Genomic DNA, 20,249 nt, shown 5'->3' on the forward strand with positions numbered 1-20,249 from the left:
ATGGAAGCACTTAGATGATGAAGTGGGGAGTCAAGGAGGCAATGCAACTGTAGATGAAATTGCAAAAGTGCAACGATGAATGGCTGAGCCGAACATGGCACACAATGCAGATTTTCTTCAATATTGGAGGAGCCAATGGACATCTTATCCAAACCTCTTTCAACTGGCTAAGAAATTCTTGTGCATGCTGGCATCGTTGGTTCCATGCGAGAGTGTGTTGTCCACAGCAGGTGAAATTGCTTGTTTAAAAAAAATAAATAAATAAATAGGAACCAACTAAATTTTAAACATTAAAAAAAAACTATGTTTTTGAATAAAATTGTATCAGAACAAAAAGTCCACAAGCATCCTCATTCACCCATTCATTATTACTTACATTTTCACATTATAATATACTGTATGTTCATATGATTTAAAGGTATGGAATAATGCAATATGAATGCAAAGACTTAAATGATTTGATTTTACTATGTCGTCAATTCAGTGTCAGTCTGTCAAGTGGGTTGCCTGTAGGGATTTTTTATGTCCAGCAGGTGTCAGTATTCAATAATACAAATATAAACGTGCTAGTTGTTTATTACACACTTTTGTGCTTTCAACAATAGGAACTTTAGCCTATACAAAGCTAGAATTCTGCTCAAAAATAGAAAATACAATATTCTGAAATGTAGATATTTTGAAAAACAAAATAAAAATAACTTTGGCTAAGACTTTTTCTTTAAAATAAATATCTGATGTGCAAAATTGAACAGTTGCAACACTGAAGTGAGGTGAAAGTGGCTGGAATTTCTTGCCGGAACTCCCCGACGTGAAGGTCGCCACGGAGCCAGAAATTTTATTTTATTATTTTTTATTTCTTTTTTTTGGGGGGGGGGGGGGCAAACTATAATGCAGAGTGAAATGGTATATATTTTGAAGATGCGCAAACATTGAGTTTTTTAAATCATAAGGAAATGAATAAGTAGCCTAACATAAATGAACAAAAATACATCCAAAGTGCACATTGACAGCTAAGATTTTCAGAACCTCCCCATCAGAGCGAATTAAACTAAATATGATAAATAAGCCTCCTCAACTCTTTCGTTACTCTTAAAGGTTTGATCCATTTTATGTTGCATTGCCTTTTTTTTGTCGCATCAATTCAACCTTTTTTTTTTTTTTTTTGCTGTTCCAGAAAACATGCACATTTGAACCAATCACAGCTACTGTAACTGTCTCTGCTGATCACATGTCAGTATGTCGGCCACTTGAACGGATAAATGAGTCCAGGTGTTTTGCTTTGCTGAGTGCATTCGCACATTGACGTGCCTCATCATCGTCAGACTCAGATAACTGCAGGAGCTGAGGAAACCTCCATGCCGTCCATGGAATAAATTCAATAATAAATATTTGTGGAAACGGATGACGCTACCAAAGCACTTGTGTATGTAAATCTGATGTTGGTAGATTGTTTTCTTCTTGGAGATGAAATGCATTTGTGGCACCTTAGCATTTAAAAAAAAAAAAAAAAATTACATAGCATTTTGACATTTGCCGTCATATTTTCGGAATCAAAGCACCATGTACCGGAACAGCATTCCTGCCATAAATCTTATACCGGAACTGTGTTCTGGCCCTGAATCTTATACCGGAACTGCGTTCCTGACCGTTCTGGCCCACTTTCACCCCTGCTAGTGACCAATGAATGATTAGTGGTTTAAAGCTGCCCTGCCCACTATAAAACACGCACCTGGTAAGAAATGTCTTGATGAGAAGCATTGGCTGATATGCAGCATGCGAAAGGATACAAAACATTCTGTATAAGTCTGGCTGTTCATCAATCGACAGTCAGAGAAGTTGTCTACAAATGGAGAGAGTTTGGCAGTGTTGCTTCTCTCCCAAGGAGCGGCCGTCCACCAAAGATGACGCCAAGAGTTGAGCGCAGAATACTAAGAGAGGTAAAAAAAGAACCCTAGAGTGTCTGCTAAAGACTTACAGAAATCACTGGCACAGTCCAATATCTCTGTCCACACATCAACTTTATGTAAAACTATGCCCAAAATTGTGTTCGTGGGAGGACTCCATTGAGGAAGCCACTGCTATCTAAAAAAAAACATTGTTACTCGTTTAATGTTCGCAAAAAGGCATTTGGACACTCCGCAGACGTTTTGGCAAAATATTTTGCGGACTGATGAAACCGAAGTTGAGTTGTTTGGGAGTAACACACGTCATATGTGGAGGAAAAATGGACCAGCTCACCAACACAAACACAATTATCAACATCATCTCCACCGTCAAGCATGGTGGAGGGAGCATCATGATTTGGGGCTGTTTTCTGCCTCAGGGCCTGGACAACTTGCAATCATTAATGGAAGAATGAATTTAAAAGTTTATTAGGATGTTTTGCAGGAAAACCTGAGGCCGCCTGTCAAACAGTTGAAGCTAAAAAGAGGTTGGATACAGCAACAAGACAATGATCCAAAACACAGAAAGAAATCAACTTCAGAATGGTTTAAGATGGGAAAAAATACATGTTCTTGATCGGCCACGTCAAAGTCCAGACTTGAACCCCATTGAGATGCTGTGGCATGACCTAAAGACGGTGATTCATGCCAGACATCCCAGGAATTTGACTGAAGTACAGCAGTTTTGTAGAGGAGAATGGGCCAAGATTAGTCCAGATCGATGTGCCAGACTGATCTGCAGCTACAGGAAGCATTTAGTTGAAGTTATCATTAGAATATAAAAACCTATAAATTTTTGGGTGGTTTTAGTTAAAGCAGAACGGTTTTTCAGATATTTTCACCAGTAGTATATGTTGTATTATTAAATTTCACCATTGGTTAGTGTTAATATTTTGTTTAATTTTCCAATTTAACAATATTGTTTTATTTTTTTATGGGCCTAGATCAGTCTCATAGTGAACACATAGATCTAACACGAAATACATGCATGTGGGATTTATAAACACATATGACACGAAACACACACGCATTGTACAATTTGTTAACACATCACACAAAACACACATGAACAAAACACACGCATTCTACGATTAGTAAACACATATCACACAAAACACACACATTAATCAAATGTGTGTGTGAATCATCTTACGTGCTTTTATAACGAGTTTTTAATTTGAAATTCCCACTCACGAGTGTTGATCTTTTTGAGATTCATTTCGTGCAGCCGAGAAACACACTTGCATTTTTTCTAAACAGAGCCTGTATGAAGCCAATCAGATGTCTCCATTCTTAAACAATCACACGGGCAGGGCTGGTTTTGCACATCACTGCTGTGCGTCGTCGAGTTCTGTGCGTCTTCTAAGTAAGTGGTGAAGCCAGCCGCACTTTCTTTTCAGTTGTGTTTCCCATTAGGGTTTTTTGCACAGAGACAGACAACACATGTGGATTCCGTCGGGTTTATAAAAGAAAATCATGATGGCGTTTTCGTGTGGAATTGTAGTTCAGTGGTATAAGCAGTTGACTGTCATACAGGAAGCATCGGTCTACAGTTAGGCCCGATAATATTTGGACAGACACACAATTTTCATAAGTTGGGCTCTACATTCAAACACCTTGGACTTGAAATAAAATATATTGAAATAATATTGAAGTGCAGACTGTACAACATCTGACTGAAAATTAAGGAATTGTGTACATTTTCTTAGAAACACATTTCAGGGGCTCAAAAGTAATTGGACAATAAAGCATAATCAAAACAAAAAAGTTTGTAGTCAATATTTTGTTGCAAATCCTTTGGAGGCAATCACTGCCTGAAGTCTGGAACCCATGGACATCACCAAACGCTGGGTTTCCTCCTCCTTGATGCTTTGCCAGGCCTTTACAGCAGCAGCCTTGAGTTGTTGCTTGTTTGTGGGTCTTACCGCCTTAAGCCTAGTCTTGAGCAGTTGAAATGCATGCTCAATTGGGTTAAGGTCTGGAAATTGACGTGGCCATTGCAGAATTTTCCAGGTTTTTGCCCTAATAAACTCCTGGGTTGCGTTTGGTGTATGCTTTGGGTCATTGTCCATCTGCTCTGTGAAGTGGCGTCCAGTTAACTCTGCAGCATTTGGTTGAATCTGAGCAGAAGGTATATCCCTGTATAGTTCAGAATTCCTCCGGCTACTTTTATCTGTTGTAAAGTCATCAATGAAAACAAGTTACCCGGTGCGCTTGGAAGCCATGCATGCCCATGCCGTTATACTCCCTCCCCCGTGTTTCACAGATGATATGGTGTGCTTTGATCATGTGCCGTTCCCTTTTTATTCTCCAAACCTACTTCCAGGGCCGGCCCAGGCCATTTTGGGGCCCTAAGCAAAATAATGCAAAGGGGCCCATATTTTTGGCCCACCATTTCGTCACAGTGTACTGTGAAACCCATACATGCAATCCAACCCATACGTCCATATTTTGTATATTGATCAGATTTTGTTGCACTGAATACTTCAAACTTCTCACCCCAAATGATTGTCAGTACTTACAGTAGATAGCGCCAAACCTTTTTCTAAAAGAGGAAAGAAAGAGGTTAAGGAAGAATTTTCATTTTTTTAAGCTTGTAATCAAGTATCAAAACAAAATAGAATATAAATTAAACAATTACCAGATTGGGGCCCCCCTAGTGGTCAGGGGCCCTAAGCAGCTACATAGTCTGCGTATAGGCTGGGCTGGCCCTGCCTACTTCCCATCATTCTGGTACAGGTTTATCTTTGTTTCATCTGTTGATAGAACACTTTGCCAGAAGTGGGCTGGCTTGTTGAGATGTTTTTGGCAAAGTCAAGTCTGGCCTGTCTATTCTTGGGACTGATGAATGGCTTGCACCTTGTTGTGAACCCTCTTTATTTACTTATATTCAGTCTTCTCTTTATTGTAGACTTAGAGACAGATACACCCTCTTCCTGGACAGTGTTCTTCATTTCTGTAGATATTGTAAATTGATTTTTCTTTACCATGGAGAGTATTCGGCGATCATTCTTCACTGTTGTCTACCGTGGACGTCCAGGCCTTTTTGAGTTGTCAACCTCACCAGTGCGGGCTTCTCCAAGCATTTCAGCTATCTCTCTTATGGATTTCTTCAGTTTTTTCTGTCTCAGGATCTTCTGCTTCCCCTCCACTGAGAGCTCCTTTGAATGCATGATGTGTGGTCACAACAACAGCTTCCAAATGCAAAACGACACACCTGGAATCAATTCCAGACCTTTTCTATCCTTAACTGATGACAGATTACCGAGGGAGAAGCCGTCTGAGTCAATTACAGCCCTCAGAGTCAATTGTCCAATTACTTTTCGTCCCTTGAAAAAGGGGTATAAAGAGTGTAAAGGGCTACAATTCCTAAACCCTTATTCCGATTTGGAAATGGAAAGTCTTAAATTGCTGCTGGGATTGTGCACTTTCAATCCATATTGATTGTATTATTGTATTTCGTAATGTGTTTTTATGAACAGCTAAAATAACAAAACTTATCCAAATATTATTGGGCCTAACTTTATCCCGTTAGAGACTATTTTATTTACTTGTATTTTCCTCAATAAAAACATGAATTATGGCGTCCTGACTATTAGATACATTACTGTTCAAATCATTCAAATAGCCACTACTGTCCTTATTCCTGTAAATACTAGCACAAACTGAAAAATTAATCAAACCGCAAGGAGAGTAAAAAGGTCATAAGACCAATCAGCTATTTAAGTGAAAAGCTAGTCACTGATTAAAAAGAAACATAAAATATCTAAACTGTGATAAATTTGGGAACAAAGAGGTGTACCCCAGCCTACAAGGAGAGTACTCGCCTTGCTGTTTGTGGAACAGTTATTTTTATCATTCAGACAGCCACACATTTTGCATTTATTCCTGTAAATACTGGCACAAATTGAATATAATCTGTCAACATACTTGAAAAAATTATACAAAATGTGTGCATAGTTCCCTTACACAGCAATGTTTTTAATATTCAGGCAGCCATAATTTATGTTTTAATTGAGGAAAATACAAGTAAATTAAAATACAGCAGTAACTCGATTTACGATCGGTTCGACACACCATCTTTTCGACATCCGACGTAAAATTTGACTCGCCATTTGTTTTTACATCCGACGAAATGCTCGAAATACGACATGACAGCGCCACAGACGGGTGCACATCGGATTTTCTTGTGAGAGAAAATCAACACCGGTTCCAAGAAGGGGGAAAAGGGTGGCTTACCCGGAGGGACCTCCTAGCGACGAAACCCCGAGGTGCAATGAAGGTGAGGGCAGCCGGTCGCTGTGGCTGGCTAGCCTGAAAACTGCTGGGGAAGAACCCAGGTGGCTTCTAACCTCTGGAGAGCCAGCCTAAATACTACCGTGTAAAAGAAGCGCCAGTCTGCCCCGATCGGTGGCTGCGCTGGGGGCGAGGGGGCCCCATCCCTGTGAACCGAGATCGCACGATTTATTTCAGAACTTGTGCAACACAATACGCCTACTGTCCGCTCCAGTTGACGGCAACAACAAAACATGAAAAGAGAAAGTAAAATAGAACCGCCCTCTCTATCTCCCCGTCACGTCAGCCACACGGTGTGTTCGGTTATACCACTGAACTATACTTCCACGCAACGACTCTGTCATGATTTTCTTTTTATAAACCCGTGGGATCCACATGCATTGTCTGTCTATGCAATAAAACCTTCAGGGAAACGCAACTGAAAAATGGGGCTAGCTTCACCACTTATTTAGAAAACTCTGCTAACTTTACCGAAGTTGGCAGCTTGATGCAGTTTCTTGTGCTGAACCCAAAGGCGCACAACAGTGACGTAACAAAACAGCCCAGCCCGTGTGATTGGCTGCAGACGGGCTCCGTTTGGAAAAAAAATCTCGGCTGCGCAAAATGAGTCTCAAAAAAATCAACACACTCGTGAGTGGGAATTTCAAATTAAAGTGTGTGTTTTGTGTTGGATGTGTGTGTTCACGATGAGACTGATGTAGCCCCATATTTTTTAACTATCATGAAAGTTGCAAGTGATGGAAGAGCTTGCTTATTTGAGAAATTTGACAACATTCAGATTGAAAAGCAGACAAGTACTTGGAGGCAATAGAATCCTGTAGTTCAAAAGCGATGTGTCTAAGTTACCGGGAACAAGAACTGTTGTACAGGTTGACATCGCCAAATACATATTTGGAGTATCCTTGTTGCAGTTTGTACACTTATTGAATTTGGGAAAACCTTATTTAGTAAAAATTAGATTCAGTTGTATGCAGGGGTCGCGTTAACCGGATATTTTCCGTCGTTGACCGGTTTTTTAAAACGTGACGGAAAAAGCTGAAGTCCGTCCGTCATTTTGACAGGTTGCAAATCACACCCCAGACCACAGGGTGGCGAGTTAGCATATTAATTAGCTATTGTCTCTCTTAATGCATGACGTCGTTGGCTCTTCTGTCAGAATATTGTAGCGTCACCGGGGTCTGGCGGCGGCACCGTGATTGACACATCAACGCGAGGTTCTTATTGGTGCACCCGGTGTGCCAGTGCGTCATCCAATTGATGGACAAGATTGCCACCTGTGTATAGACCCCAATCACATGACGTCACAACTCCGCCCCCCTGACTGGAGCCGCCATATTGTCATGTTTACACATTACCGCTACGTACATGCCTCCTATTACGGCGTGTTTTTCTGCTCGTTAATATTAATAATCAAAATGGTGAAGGCGTGTGTGGCGGTTGGTTGCTGTAATAGAGAAGATAGATGGAGAGACTTCTACCGTATTCTGAGAGACCCGAAGATGAGAGCGAGATGGACTGCTGTAATTCGACAAGAAATCTGGGCACCAAACGATCACCACAGACTATGTAGTAGTCATTTTATATCTGGTAAGATGCATTTAATATATATTTAGAATATTTTGGGCTGACAACCACAATTAAGATCATTGTGTGACGTTGGTGATTGGGGTCTATATCGTTGCCTCTTTTTCTTTGGGGGCGGAGTTGTTGGCGGTAAGCAGAGTAAAAAGGGAGAAAAATACCACGACTTCCGTGTCTAATTTTTCGCCGCCAAGCAAGCGTTACAATATTAACTAGGCCTGCAAGCAGGACTGAACGGGCCCTCGCAATCTAGCGCAACTCGGACGTCATGCAACTCGGACAGTGTACAGGTCAGGGTGGTGGCAGATCGTCCTCTCTAATCATCTCATTAGAACCTAACATGCGCAAAAGTTGCCTCTTTACATTCACACACCGAAGAGATAAAAACCCCTATTGGACAGAGGACTACAAAAAAGGAGCGAATAAAGGGTCATCACAGCAACAGACAGAGACATGTGGACATGGGCCGTAAAATAAGTATTTTAAAAGGTCTTGAAACTACAATGACCAACCTGAAAAGAACTGGACATATATTTTAAAAAATGAGTGACTTTCTATTGCCACTAGTTGGCGCTGTAGGGTTGATGCAAATGACCCCTACAGGACCCTTCAGACTATGACTCAACAAGCACGATATGTTTGGCGCAGATATGTTGTAGAAGTTATGACTGTTCAAACCTTGTGGTGAGACGAAATAGCTTCAGTAATTTTTACTTCTCCTGTTGGACCCTTCTGCTTCAACCAAACCTCAGTATTTTTCATCAGGCACCTGAACACATGTCTTAAGGCTCCCCTGATGCAGGTTTGAGGTGAATAGATTTTTTTTCCTTGGAGGAGGAGCCTGTTTCGTAAAAAAGGCATTTCCTGTTCCCACTAAGGGGCGCTAGGCCTAATGAGTAATATTTCAATGCACTCGTGTTAAGGGTGGGATGCCGCATATACATGCCAGATATGAAAAAGATTGAACGTTGTTTCAAGGAGCTATTAGTCCTTTACTGAATTTGTCATTTTGCCGAAAAAATGGCCGACTTTGGCACCACGCCCAGGTCAGACCCATGAATGAAAACGCACCATTTTGAAAAGTTTAGATTTCATATGTCTCCTGAATTGTCTAACCAATTTTGAAGATGATCCAACTGATTCCCTCTGTGACAAGGTCTCAAATGTGCACCCTGTTAATTGATAAAAATTTCACATTCGATCCAAAATACCCGATTTCCTGTTGGGTTTGGAATATGGGTGCAAGAGACTTTTTGGAGCAATTTTGCACAAGGTATCGACTCCCCAAATTTCATTGCTCTACGTTAAAAAAACCTAATAGGAAACGCCTTTTTGAAAAATTCAAGGGGGCGCCACTGAGCCATTTTGTTACATTTTTAAATAACGTTGCAAGATTATCGAAATCCACACAAAGCCGCATGTATGTGCAAAATTTGGTGAGTTTTCGTGCATGTCCAGGCCTCCAAATGTAAACTGTACTAGAAATGGACAGAAATTTCACATTCGATCCAAAATACCCGATTTTCTGTTGGATTTGGAATATGGGTGCAAGAGGCTTTTTTGAGCAGTTAGGCATAAGGTATCTACTCCCCAAATTCCATTGCTCTACGTTGAAAAAACCCAATAGAAAAGGCCTTTTTTAAAACTCCTTTCTGTCGCCACTAGTTGGCACTGTAGAGTTGATGCAAATGACCCCTACAGGACCCTTCAGGGTATGACTCTCAACAAGCATGGGAAGTTTGGCGCAGATATGTTGTATATCTGCTGAGTTATGACTGTTCAAAGTATTTTGCAAGACAAATTGTTGACGATCATTTTCACTTTCATGTTTGGACCCCTCCGCTTCAACGAAACCTCAATATTTTTCATCAGGCACCTGAACACAGGTCTTAAGGCTCCCCTGATGCAGGTTTGAGGTCAACAGATTTTTTTCCCTTGGAGGAGGAACCTGTCTCGTAAAAAAAGGCATTTCCTGTTCTCACTAGGGGGCGCTAGGCCTAATGGGTAATATTTCAATGCACTCGTGTTCAGGCTGGGATACCGCATATACATGGCAGATATGAAAAAGATTGAAAGTTGTGTCAAGGAATTATTAGCCATTTACCGAATTCGGTGTTTTGCCGAAAAAATGGCCGACTTTGGCACCACGCCCAGGTCAGACCCGTGAATGAAAACACACCATTTTAGAAACTTAAGATCTCATATGTCTCCTGAACAGTCTCACCAATTTTGAAGATGATCCAACCAACTCCCTCGGCGAAAAGGTCTCAAATGTGCACCCTGTAAATCGATAAAAATTTCATATTCGATCCAAAATAACCAATTTCCTGTTGGGTTTGGAATATGGGTGCCAATGCTTTTTTGAAGCGGTTTTAGACAAGGTATAGACTCCCCAAATTTCATTGCTCTACGCTGACAAACCCTAATGTTATAGGCCAATTTTAAAATTTCAAGGTAAGCCAGTAGAATTATTTCATGAGAATAATTTAAACGCATTTGAAAGTTTTTTTTGCTGTTTTTGAGGGAGGGTATTTGCCATTTTATTGACAAAAGATGGTGGATCTTAAAGGGCATTACTGCACCAGGGGAAATGCTAATATTCCATCATTTATCCATAAACACATGCCTTTTGGATTCATATTATGCCACTTCGTGTAATTACACACATCGCAACACCAAGAAAATGATAGAAATTTGGATCGATTGTCAAGCTAAAACGACCGGTGCCCGAGATCCCGGAAATCTAGCATATAGTGTGTGTGACGTCACAACAAGGAAACAACCGGCTCAGTGCTTAGTACTGAATGGCGGCAGGGGCGGACTGGGACTAAAAAGCAGCCCTGGACTTTGACTCGGCCCAGCCCACAAGAATCGCTATACGAAGGGAAACACAGACCCCACCTTTTTTTTTTTTTTAACATTTTATTGTAAAATGCATCAATTTCGTGCACTTTGAGAGAAAATGAAGAAAATGTGTCTAGACTGTGACTGTCTGACTTGGAGCGCTCAAAGTACTGCAAGGCTGAACTGGAGTTGGTTCATTTTCTGTACTAGCTCTATGATCAACCTGAAAAAACAAATGAAAGAATTTATTTTTCAAGTTTTATGTATCTAATTTATTATAATATATCTCTATATATCTCTGTCTATAAAATGATTTCATTGTTCATGCCATAATTCAGTGGTCTCCAAACTATTCCACATAGGGCCGCAGCGGGCGCAGGATTTCATTCCAACAAAACAAGACAACACCTATGCACCAATCTGGTGTTTTACAAGTGCAATCAGGTCATTGCAGTCAGGTGCTGCTTGTTTTAGCAGAAACTTCATTGGTTAAACTGTCGGTACTCGATCGGTTGAAACAAAAACCAGGCCCCACAGCGGCCCTTGAGGACCGGTTTGGAGACCCCTGCCATAATTAATCTTGCCATACAAATAATAAATTTCAATGAAAATACAATAAACATTTCAAGACAAATCCTGGATACATTACCTTCATTGGAATGTATTAACCAGAAAACTAAACGATATATACATGATTAAAAAAATATACCAACTGACTAAACTTTAAAGTAAAACCATTCATTTTATTAATATTTTGTTATATTTCTTATGAATTAATATTGCTGCTGCGTGTGCATACGTTGTTTTACAGCTAAAACATTTTTCTTTCGGAGAGTGATAATAGGACTAGCATACTGTAACTTGACACGATTACAAACGGACTCGCTGGCACTAACCCTTTAATTGTCATTTATTTCATTTAAAATGTAGCTACCTGGTGGATAACAATTGCCGGTATACCGAGCAAGTGACCCTCTTCATCCCTTTTTACTTGCCCTGCGCTTGTCTGGGGAACTTCCACCAGCTTATCGTGACACACTCCCTCTTTTCTCTCTCCCTGCACCGGCTGCACGTCAGAGCGGCTCCCGCTACCCCTCTCACCATTGCCGGGGGCTAGGCTGCTGTTACCCGTGGCCGTTGCAGCCAGACTGCTGCTTGCGAAAATATTTGTCAACTTATGACATTTTAATGCTTCGCTCTCCAGTTTCTTTAATTTTTTTTCTCCCTAACCTTCTCCGCGCCACCCTTCTCTCTTTTTTTTCTTTTTTTTTTGCCACCACCATCCATATTGTGCATTAACGCTCGTCGCTAGTTTCCTTCTACAAAGAACCAATGAAGGGTACTTGTGTTTTCTTCGTTCTTCTATCAGACTGGCGATGAACAGCCAGGCGCATTGCTGCCACCAGTCGGATTGGATGCGAACTGTAGATAATGACAGGCTGGGGGGATAAAAACAGTGATGTATAATGAATGGCGGCCGCCGGCCGCCCAGGGCACCGGCCGTTCTGTGATCCTCCAGAACCCACAGATTACCAGTCCACCCCTGAATGGCGGCGATGATGGCGGACAATTTTGTTTCTAGTTGCAGCGACGAATCCAACGTAACGAACGTTCTTGTAATGGTGACGAGGAGAGTTATGAACCTTTCTTTGGTGTTTTGGGTTATCAATTTGAGGCCAAACGAAAGCCAATGTAACCTAATGAAAGGATCATTGAGGGGAGCAATCACACTGATGAAACACCGGCAACAGATCGTATGGGAAACACCGAATGGTTTGTTTTGCATTTCTTTTTGTGAAGCTGATACACCGTGACCGCAAAATAAAGTAATGTATAGAATAATTATCATTTATTGTGCTATCATAGGTTTTCGCTCTGCCAACAGACACAAATATGAATGGGATTAGAGGATTTGTTCTATATATTTTACGAACGATAATTTATATATGTGTCCAGTCCTATATCCAATGCGTGATGTTTTTATTCTAAAAGAATACTCACTCTGGCCATTTCGAGCTTGGCTGCTCCGCTCTTTTGGTTTGTCTGGGGTGGTGGGGTGGTCTCATCAGAGCCAGTCATCGTCCTCTTTCTTGATATCTCGGGACATTTAGGTGGCTGCGCGTTATGGTGGGCACCGCACCTGCTTTCAGCAGCAATTTCTTAGCAAAACCTGATTTCATTTGTCCATAGTTCGAATAGCTTTCAGGTGTAAAATGCGCACCATACAAAACCTTGCTGGAGGCCCGGTCTGCAAAATTAGCCCTCTTAGCACGGACGAACTTTACTCATTGTCTGCGTAGTCCAGTCTTTTTCTCACGTTCGGGAACTCATGGGGACTACATTGCGACAAAAGGCTATTTACGCCACATAGCACGACAGGTTTGAACCATTTTAGCGATTTTTTGATAAAACACGAACGCAACCCTCTCGTCGATAAACAACGATGGCACCTGCCTTGACCTTTTGTTTCCTTGTTGTGACGTCTCCGCCCCATTCGGCTGTTTCCGGAATACTTTCAGAAATGTTAATTATTTTTTATCTATTTTCGATAATTGCTCATGAATGTGATTTATTTTTTCATTAACTTAATTAATATTTGTTATCTTGCCACATAACGGTTCTATTGATATCTCACAGCCCCTTAGTATTATAATACCCTTTAAGGCCGAGTTTTGCTTCCCTGGCAGACCTCACCGTCAAGGAAAACCCGATTTACGACCCGCCGCTGTAGCCTCTCTTGTTCCTTCATAATTTTCTGACTCGCGTCGCGTCAATGCGTGTGACGTGGTAGAAATGGACTGTGATTGGTCGGCTCAGACTGTTTCCGGTTCAGCGCAAAATCATCGCCATTGTCAAACATTATTTTGCTACACGCAAAAATGGACCAAAATGGACGAGAGTATCAACAAGAGCAAGTACGACAACTTCTACAATGTCTCGTCAAGACATTATGAAGATTGCCAAATGGTAAGCAATTCGTGGGAGGAGATTGCTGAAAATAAGGGGCTGGAGGTCAGCCAGCGATCGAATAAAAAAATGGACGAACCACCGCGACAAGTATGTGTGTGTTCGGAATCGAATGGGCACACGAAGCGGTGACCCAGTCGGCCAAAAACTGCCAGCTTTTTATCACTTTATGTCGTATTTTTGGTTGGTGCACTTCATTATTTATTGTGTACATATGTTTGCTGTTAGTCTGTGACTTATTTACGAGTCACACTTCAAGTATATGAAGAATAAAACACGTTTGGTGTCAAAAGAGTTGTTTTGATGTTTAATTTTCAACTAGACAAATCACACACTTGATACATTACCACTGAGAGTGTCTCGGTGCTTTTATGACAATGTGTTTACCATCAAGGCTTACAACGCAGTTTGGGAAGTTCCGTAGCCGCCAGAAATCTGCTATTGCTTCCCACTGGCTGGTTGGAGGACACGGGCTGGAGGCCTGTCCACTATTCTTTACAGACCTCGGACAAAACGCTGGACACAGTGCTCGACGCCAGTTTGAAGCTAGCCGCCACAGCTTGCTGTCTTCCACCCAAGGCTAGAATCCGTAATGTGACGGCATCAACAGTCCGACAGACCGCCTCCGAAACAGTCTTCTGCGTCGCCTGCGCCTCAACATTTGTATGATCAACATTTGTTGTTCATCGTTGATGAGCTGAAGATCCACATTCAAACGTTTTATCTCCGGTAGCGTTTTAGTATTGCAGTGTAACCGGAAGAAAACTAGAAGTCGTCAAGAGTCGCCCAAAACCCTACAAACACAACGCCACACCCCTCTAGTGGCTTGAGGGGGAATTACAGAGCAACGCCACGGAATGCTCATTGACGCCGTAGTCCATGGGTCCCCAAACTACGGCCTGCGGGATACGGCCCGCCTCCACATTTGGTCTGGCCCTCCGAACATTTTTTTTTTTTTTTTTTTCAATAGTGTTATTTATTTCTTGGCTTTTTTTCTGTGAAGAACCCAGAGAGGGTTATTTGGTTATTATCTATTTAATTGATAGTATTATATTATATTATATTATATTATATTATATTATATTATATTATATTATATTATATTATATTATATTATATTATATTATCAGGGGTGCACATATTTTTTTTGCCCAGGTTCTCAGAGGAGGACCTGCAGATGTGACTTGGTCCTCATTGAGCTTGAGAGCCGACCCGCCTGATGCGATAAAATTATGACAAGCTTTACTTAGAGCTAATTAACTTAAATTAATTATATCAACAATTAATGCTTGATTAACATAAACTGGCACAACAAAATTGCCATTACTTTGAACTGAAATGTAAAGAAATAAACATAAAAGCACCAATTCAAAATAAAGGGCATTATGCGGCTCCCACATTAACTCCAAGCCTTTGTAAAAGTGGGATGTCCTCCTCATAAGACCTCATTGAACGTGCATGTTTAGCTTTGTAAAATGTGAGCAAAAACACATTTGTCAGTGCATGGCGCTGTTTTTCATTACCTTTATTCCGCCACTTGTCCATAGGGCGAGTGGGGTCCTGTCTGACATCGATAGTTTGCTTAATTGCCACATGCTCTGTTTTTTTTCGTGCTTTTCAAAGTTTGGATGGCTGAAATTCTTTGACCCGACATAAAATGCGCTGCTCTTATCAGCGACATTGGGATTCTCACGGCACATTTTGTACCGCATTTCCGTGCGAGCATCATTTGCTTCTAGCCACGGTACCTCCTGCAGCCACTTTTCAGCAAAAGTCCTTTTTTTCGGTCGCTCTGGTGACGTCTCTGTCGTCTGTCTGTCTTTTGACGGGGTTTGGGGAACACGGAAATAATTACTTAGTGGGGCCTGCCTAGTCGACATTTTGAGAAGTTATTTTCTCGTGTCCGCCGCAAATACAGTGGTCAGCCATTGGTACGCAAAAGCGTATGGAAGCAGTTGAGGGCTAGCGCGTTTGTCTACGTCCAGTACGCATGCGCGCATGCGGACCACTTATGTGCACCCCTGTATATTATATTATATTATATTATATTATATTATATTATATTATATTATATTATATTATATTATATTATATTATATTATAATTTTTATTTTATTTACTTTTGTTCTGTGAAGAATCCAGAAAGGGTTATTTGATTGTGGCTTTCTGACAAACAATACATTTTTACATTTAGGCACTCCTGCAATCGTCACACTTTTTCCGTTACAAACTGACCCGGCCCCTCATCGTAGAAGGGAAAAGTTATGTGGCACTCACAGGAAAAGGTTTGGGGACCCCTGCCGTAGTCGCTTCACCATCACCGTAACGCAGTAGCATAACTCAGGCTTAAAGGTACTCGTTACACCAAATTATGGTCTGCTATCATTTTAAAGTCACTCGCTGTAGTATTTCATAGCACCTTGAAGTATGCTGTCCATTTACTTCGTCTATTTCGTTTATGAAAAACTAACCTGTTTGAAAATCTGTTGAAAATTTAGTAATTTATAGCTATTTCAAAGTACACGCTCCATTGACAAAATATATAGATTCATACAACCAGTTAAAAAATAGATAGGTGCACAGGTTAGGCCAAAAGTAGTTCTAGACTTGAACATTTTATCTTTTTTTTTTAATTTTATTATTTTTTTTAAATGTATATATATTCACTGTGTCCATATTTTTGCCCCATCCTGAATATTTAAGTGTATACTTATCACTAGAAAAAGAAAACTGCCATAATTGTACTTCACACTCATTAACATACGGTAGAACAATTATTTACATTATCCGAACAACAATATTGTCACTCCCATTAAAATGTTAACCATCGATGATGAAATATTCAAAGTATCGACAAGAAAGTCTTTCACATTCAACTGACGCATGAAAACAACCCAAGCAAGATGATAAAATGGGTCAGTGAAAAAAAAAAGCGTCATCACTATACTGGGATCAATCCTCTTGACTAGGATTGGCTAGAGCCCCAGAAAAGAAAAAAAGGATGGATGATTTTGTACTGTAAGAACAATAGTATTCATAACATAGAGTCAAACCATGTTCAGTTCTGCATTTACTGTTGAGCTTTCTGCAATGTGGATTAAAATTAATCTCAAACTACACTATTGAAAAGCACACCTATCCTCCTTTGGATTGTAGGCTTGATTGAGTTGAGTAATCATTTTGGTCAGCTCTTTGACTTGTTTTGGATCCCTGGACTTGTTGTTGAATAGGTGATATAGGCCAGAGCACTTACACACAATTTCTAAGAGATGAGGATTTTGTCGTATGTATTCCTCAAGGTCTCCTTCTAGGTCATCTCCATGAGTGATCAGGACAATTGTGTGTTCTCTGATATTTTGACCAAAACTTTTCTCCAGCTTCCCCATTAAATCATTATCAAGATCTGTAATGCGACCGAGCTGAAATACGAGTAATATTATACAATTGTCAGTAATGTAAGATTTACAATTGTCTAGCTCGTCCTGAGAATTAGGTAGCGTGTCTCTGAAGAAGTCTGGAGTGTCGATCACATTCACAGGCATTCCAAACAGATTCTTCACATTTCTCACCTCAACTGTGGTTGTGACCGGTACAGAGCTGGCATAAGATTTGAAAGACATCTTTTTTTTCCTATCAACAATCTGCAAGATGGTATTTGCAGAAGCACTCTTTCCAGTTCCAGAGCGTCCCATGAGTATGATATTGAAATCACTTTCAGCCAGTCCACTGGGCATCCTCCCTGAAAAGGACAATTTTATTTATCAACTAAATTATAAAATAGCCCTTAGGATAAAGCATACATCTAGGACCTGCAGCTCTTGCTGGATGTGGGTGATATTTCAGTGCGGTGATTAGATCTCCTTGACTGACGTTGTCTTTATTCGTTGCACCAGATGCAGTCAAGATGCAAAGTATGATCATCAATTAGTATTTGCTTGAAATACATGCAAATTGTACAACATGCAAAGATTGGAGACGTACGTGCAGTCAATTGTGATGCCCGACCAATTGTGTTGTATCTCCCATAGTTCCATTTTGTAGGTTTTGATTTTGTCTCGGTCTCCACCCCCAAAGACCTTGGCAATGATTCAAAATGTCATTTCATTGAATCTTAAGAAACAAAATGCTCTTTTTATAACTATAAAAATCAAGAACATTTTACCTTCTTATCTTTAGTTCTTTCCTTCTTTGCTGTACAACTCGGTGACTGTAATCTTTATAGTCAAACAGAAATGATTGACGATCCGCACCCCATTTCTTGCAGTCACTGGCCAGGTTTTCATCGAGCATTTCTAACTGAATGTTGTTATCTCTCAGATAAAGAAGTGAATTGTACAATTCCTGTTTATTAAAAATGACAATCAAATGATGTCTGATTGAGTTTCCAAAGACTTCCTCGAGTCTTCGAATTTGAGCTACCACATCGTCAGAGCTTGAGGTTTCAGAATCAACAGCCAGGAGGAACAATTCAGGACCAGGGTAGGACAAAGCCATGAAGTCAATTATCTGCTGGTTTGGAGTGGAGCATCCTTCAAAGAAATTTGGGGTGTTGACAACTTTGAAAGAATCGTTTTCTTCCACACTGAAGTCATTTGACATTGTTTTAAAAACATCTTCATTTGCAAGGATCAATTTTCCGATGAAATTCTTTAATATAATTCCGTTTCCAAAAAGAGCAGTCGTCAAAGGTTGTTGATACCCTGTTGAAACAAAAAGAGCAAGATTAAAACTGGTGAGCAAACCTTTGTAGAATTATGGATTTCTTCTATCATCAAGAGCTGACTGTCTGTCTGTTGATTCGCATATATAGTATGACAAACGTTTTACATACCTATTACACATGACGTAGCCCCGTTGCAAATACAAAAAATCCACGATCAATAGATACTGTCTTGAAAACTATTTAGAATTGCCTAAAAATTCCACTAGATGGCGGCACTTCATTGTTTTTCTATTAGTCATGGTGTCCGTCAGAAGCTCCTTCACTTCCTTTTATTCAAATGGCACCAAAATGCAACAGTCTAAGCACCGATTTTTCAGTTGATAACAAAGGATACAAAAGGCAAATACAATAGGGGAAATTATTCATCACTTCTTGCACAAGCTTTCGAAACACAACATAATAGATTTGCAGAAGCACTAGAACATTTTAAAATCATTGTTATTGTTTCTCTGGTTACGGTTTTAAATAGGGATGTCCCCGGTTGGAAATCGGGCTGATCACGACATTTTGATACGACAAGGGTCGGGTTTCTAATAAATAAATAAATAAATAAATAAATATCCACATGTCATTATTTTTGAAGGGCTAAAGAATAACAAACTAATTCAGAAATAACAAACTAATTCAGAAATACGATGGCATTGCCAAATGAAACAAAAATATAAATACATTTTATACTCCACCGCACTCCTGGAAAAAGGGGAAGAGGAAGTACAGTACTGCAATATGTTTGGAACTTTTGTTCAAAATAAATAAATAAAATAAAACGTATTGGATCGGGACACTGTATCGGCAGATCTTCCAAATCAGGTGACAAGGACTCGGGTGCAAAAATATGTGATCGGGATGTTCCTAGTTTGAATTTGATGAAATAGCATGCCCAGAGTTTTGCAGGTTGAGGGGTTAACAATTACTACTCTTTAAACATGGAGACACACTTACAATAGCAAAGGCAACAATTTACTAAATATGTAACGATGAAGAGAATTGAAACTAAAACAATTCAGCTGCATTTTACTAAAAAAAGCACATTTGGTAATTATTATTAGATTAGATTGCTGTAATTCCTTTATAAATATTACTCTCAGTAAATAGCACATTTATACTTACGTGATGGATTTTTATCATTCATTGTTGCTGCCATGTAAGGAAAAAATTGGTGTAGCAGGTTATGGGAAAAACATAGAGTGACGCTTTCTCATATTCAGTGACACACCCATGGGGTGGAGTGCTGAACAAGGGTATGCAAAAAAAAAAACTGAAAGCGAGCCTGATTTGTTTTTCAGTCCCATGAATCGGATTAAGATAAGTGCCCACTCTTCAATCCGTTAAAGTCAGGCTTTCTCAGAAATTTCTGTCCTTTTCTCTGTATGGTTTGTTCTTAAAGTGAATAATTTCAAGAATACTCCTTTCAGTCTGTCAACAGAGGATTACATGGGAATTGTGATGATTGGGAAGTGTTGAGTCAAAAGAGTGCGGTTTGTAAATTTAAAAAAAAAAAAAAAATTCTAAAACTATAAAAAAAAAAAAGATGTATAGGTTGAGGGATTATGGGGATCTATAGTCAGGTAAATAAAGCAAGGTCCTTCTCGTGATACTATTGGATGTACATACAGTGGGGCAAATAAGTATTTAGTCAACCACCAATTGTGCAAGTTCTCCTACTTGAAAAGATTAGAGAGGCCTGTTATTGTCAACATGGGTAAACCTCAACCATGAGAGACAGACTGTAGAAAAAAAACTGAAAATCACATTGTTTGATTTATAAAGAATTTATTTCCAAATTAGAATGGAAAATATTTGCTCACCTACAAACAAGCAAGATTTCTGGATGTCAAAGAGGTCTAACTTCTTCTAACGAGGTCTAACGAGGCTCCACTCGTTACCTGTATTAA

The 20,249-nt window shown here is 40.0% G+C and overlaps 1 protein-coding gene across 2 annotated transcripts; it reads right to left on the reverse strand.

Moving 5' to 3' along the window:
* Window positions 1-1,715: 1,715 nt before the first annotated feature.
* On the reverse strand, window positions 1,716-19,523 carry LOC130905531 (GTPase IMAP family member 8-like). 2 transcript variants are annotated; one of them, XM_057819047.1, is made up of 6 exons: window positions 19,465-19,523; window positions 17,794-18,331; window positions 17,613-17,707; window positions 17,432-17,506; window positions 17,201-17,370; window positions 1,716-2,685 (listed from the first exon to the last, which is right to left on the reverse strand). In XM_057819047.1, exons 1-6 carry the CDS (start codon window positions 19,496-19,498, stop codon window positions 2,587-2,589), a joined length of 1,011 nt encoding a protein of 336 aa, XP_057675030.1. In that variant the 5' UTR covers window positions 19,499-19,523; the 3' UTR covers window positions 1,716-2,586. The 2 variants fall into 2 exon arrangements, with proteins under 2 accessions (XP_057675030.1, XP_057675029.1); XM_057819046.1 differs by lacking the exon at window positions 1,716-2,685 and having other exon boundaries at window positions 10,883-17,370.
* Window positions 19,524-20,249: the final 726 nt, after the last annotated feature.

This window comes from Corythoichthys intestinalis, chromosome 17 (genome assembly GCF_030265065.1).
Source record: "Corythoichthys intestinalis isolate RoL2023-P3 chromosome 17, ASM3026506v1, whole genome shotgun sequence".
NCBI lineage: Eukaryota > Metazoa > Chordata > Actinopteri > Syngnathiformes > Syngnathidae > Corythoichthys > Corythoichthys intestinalis.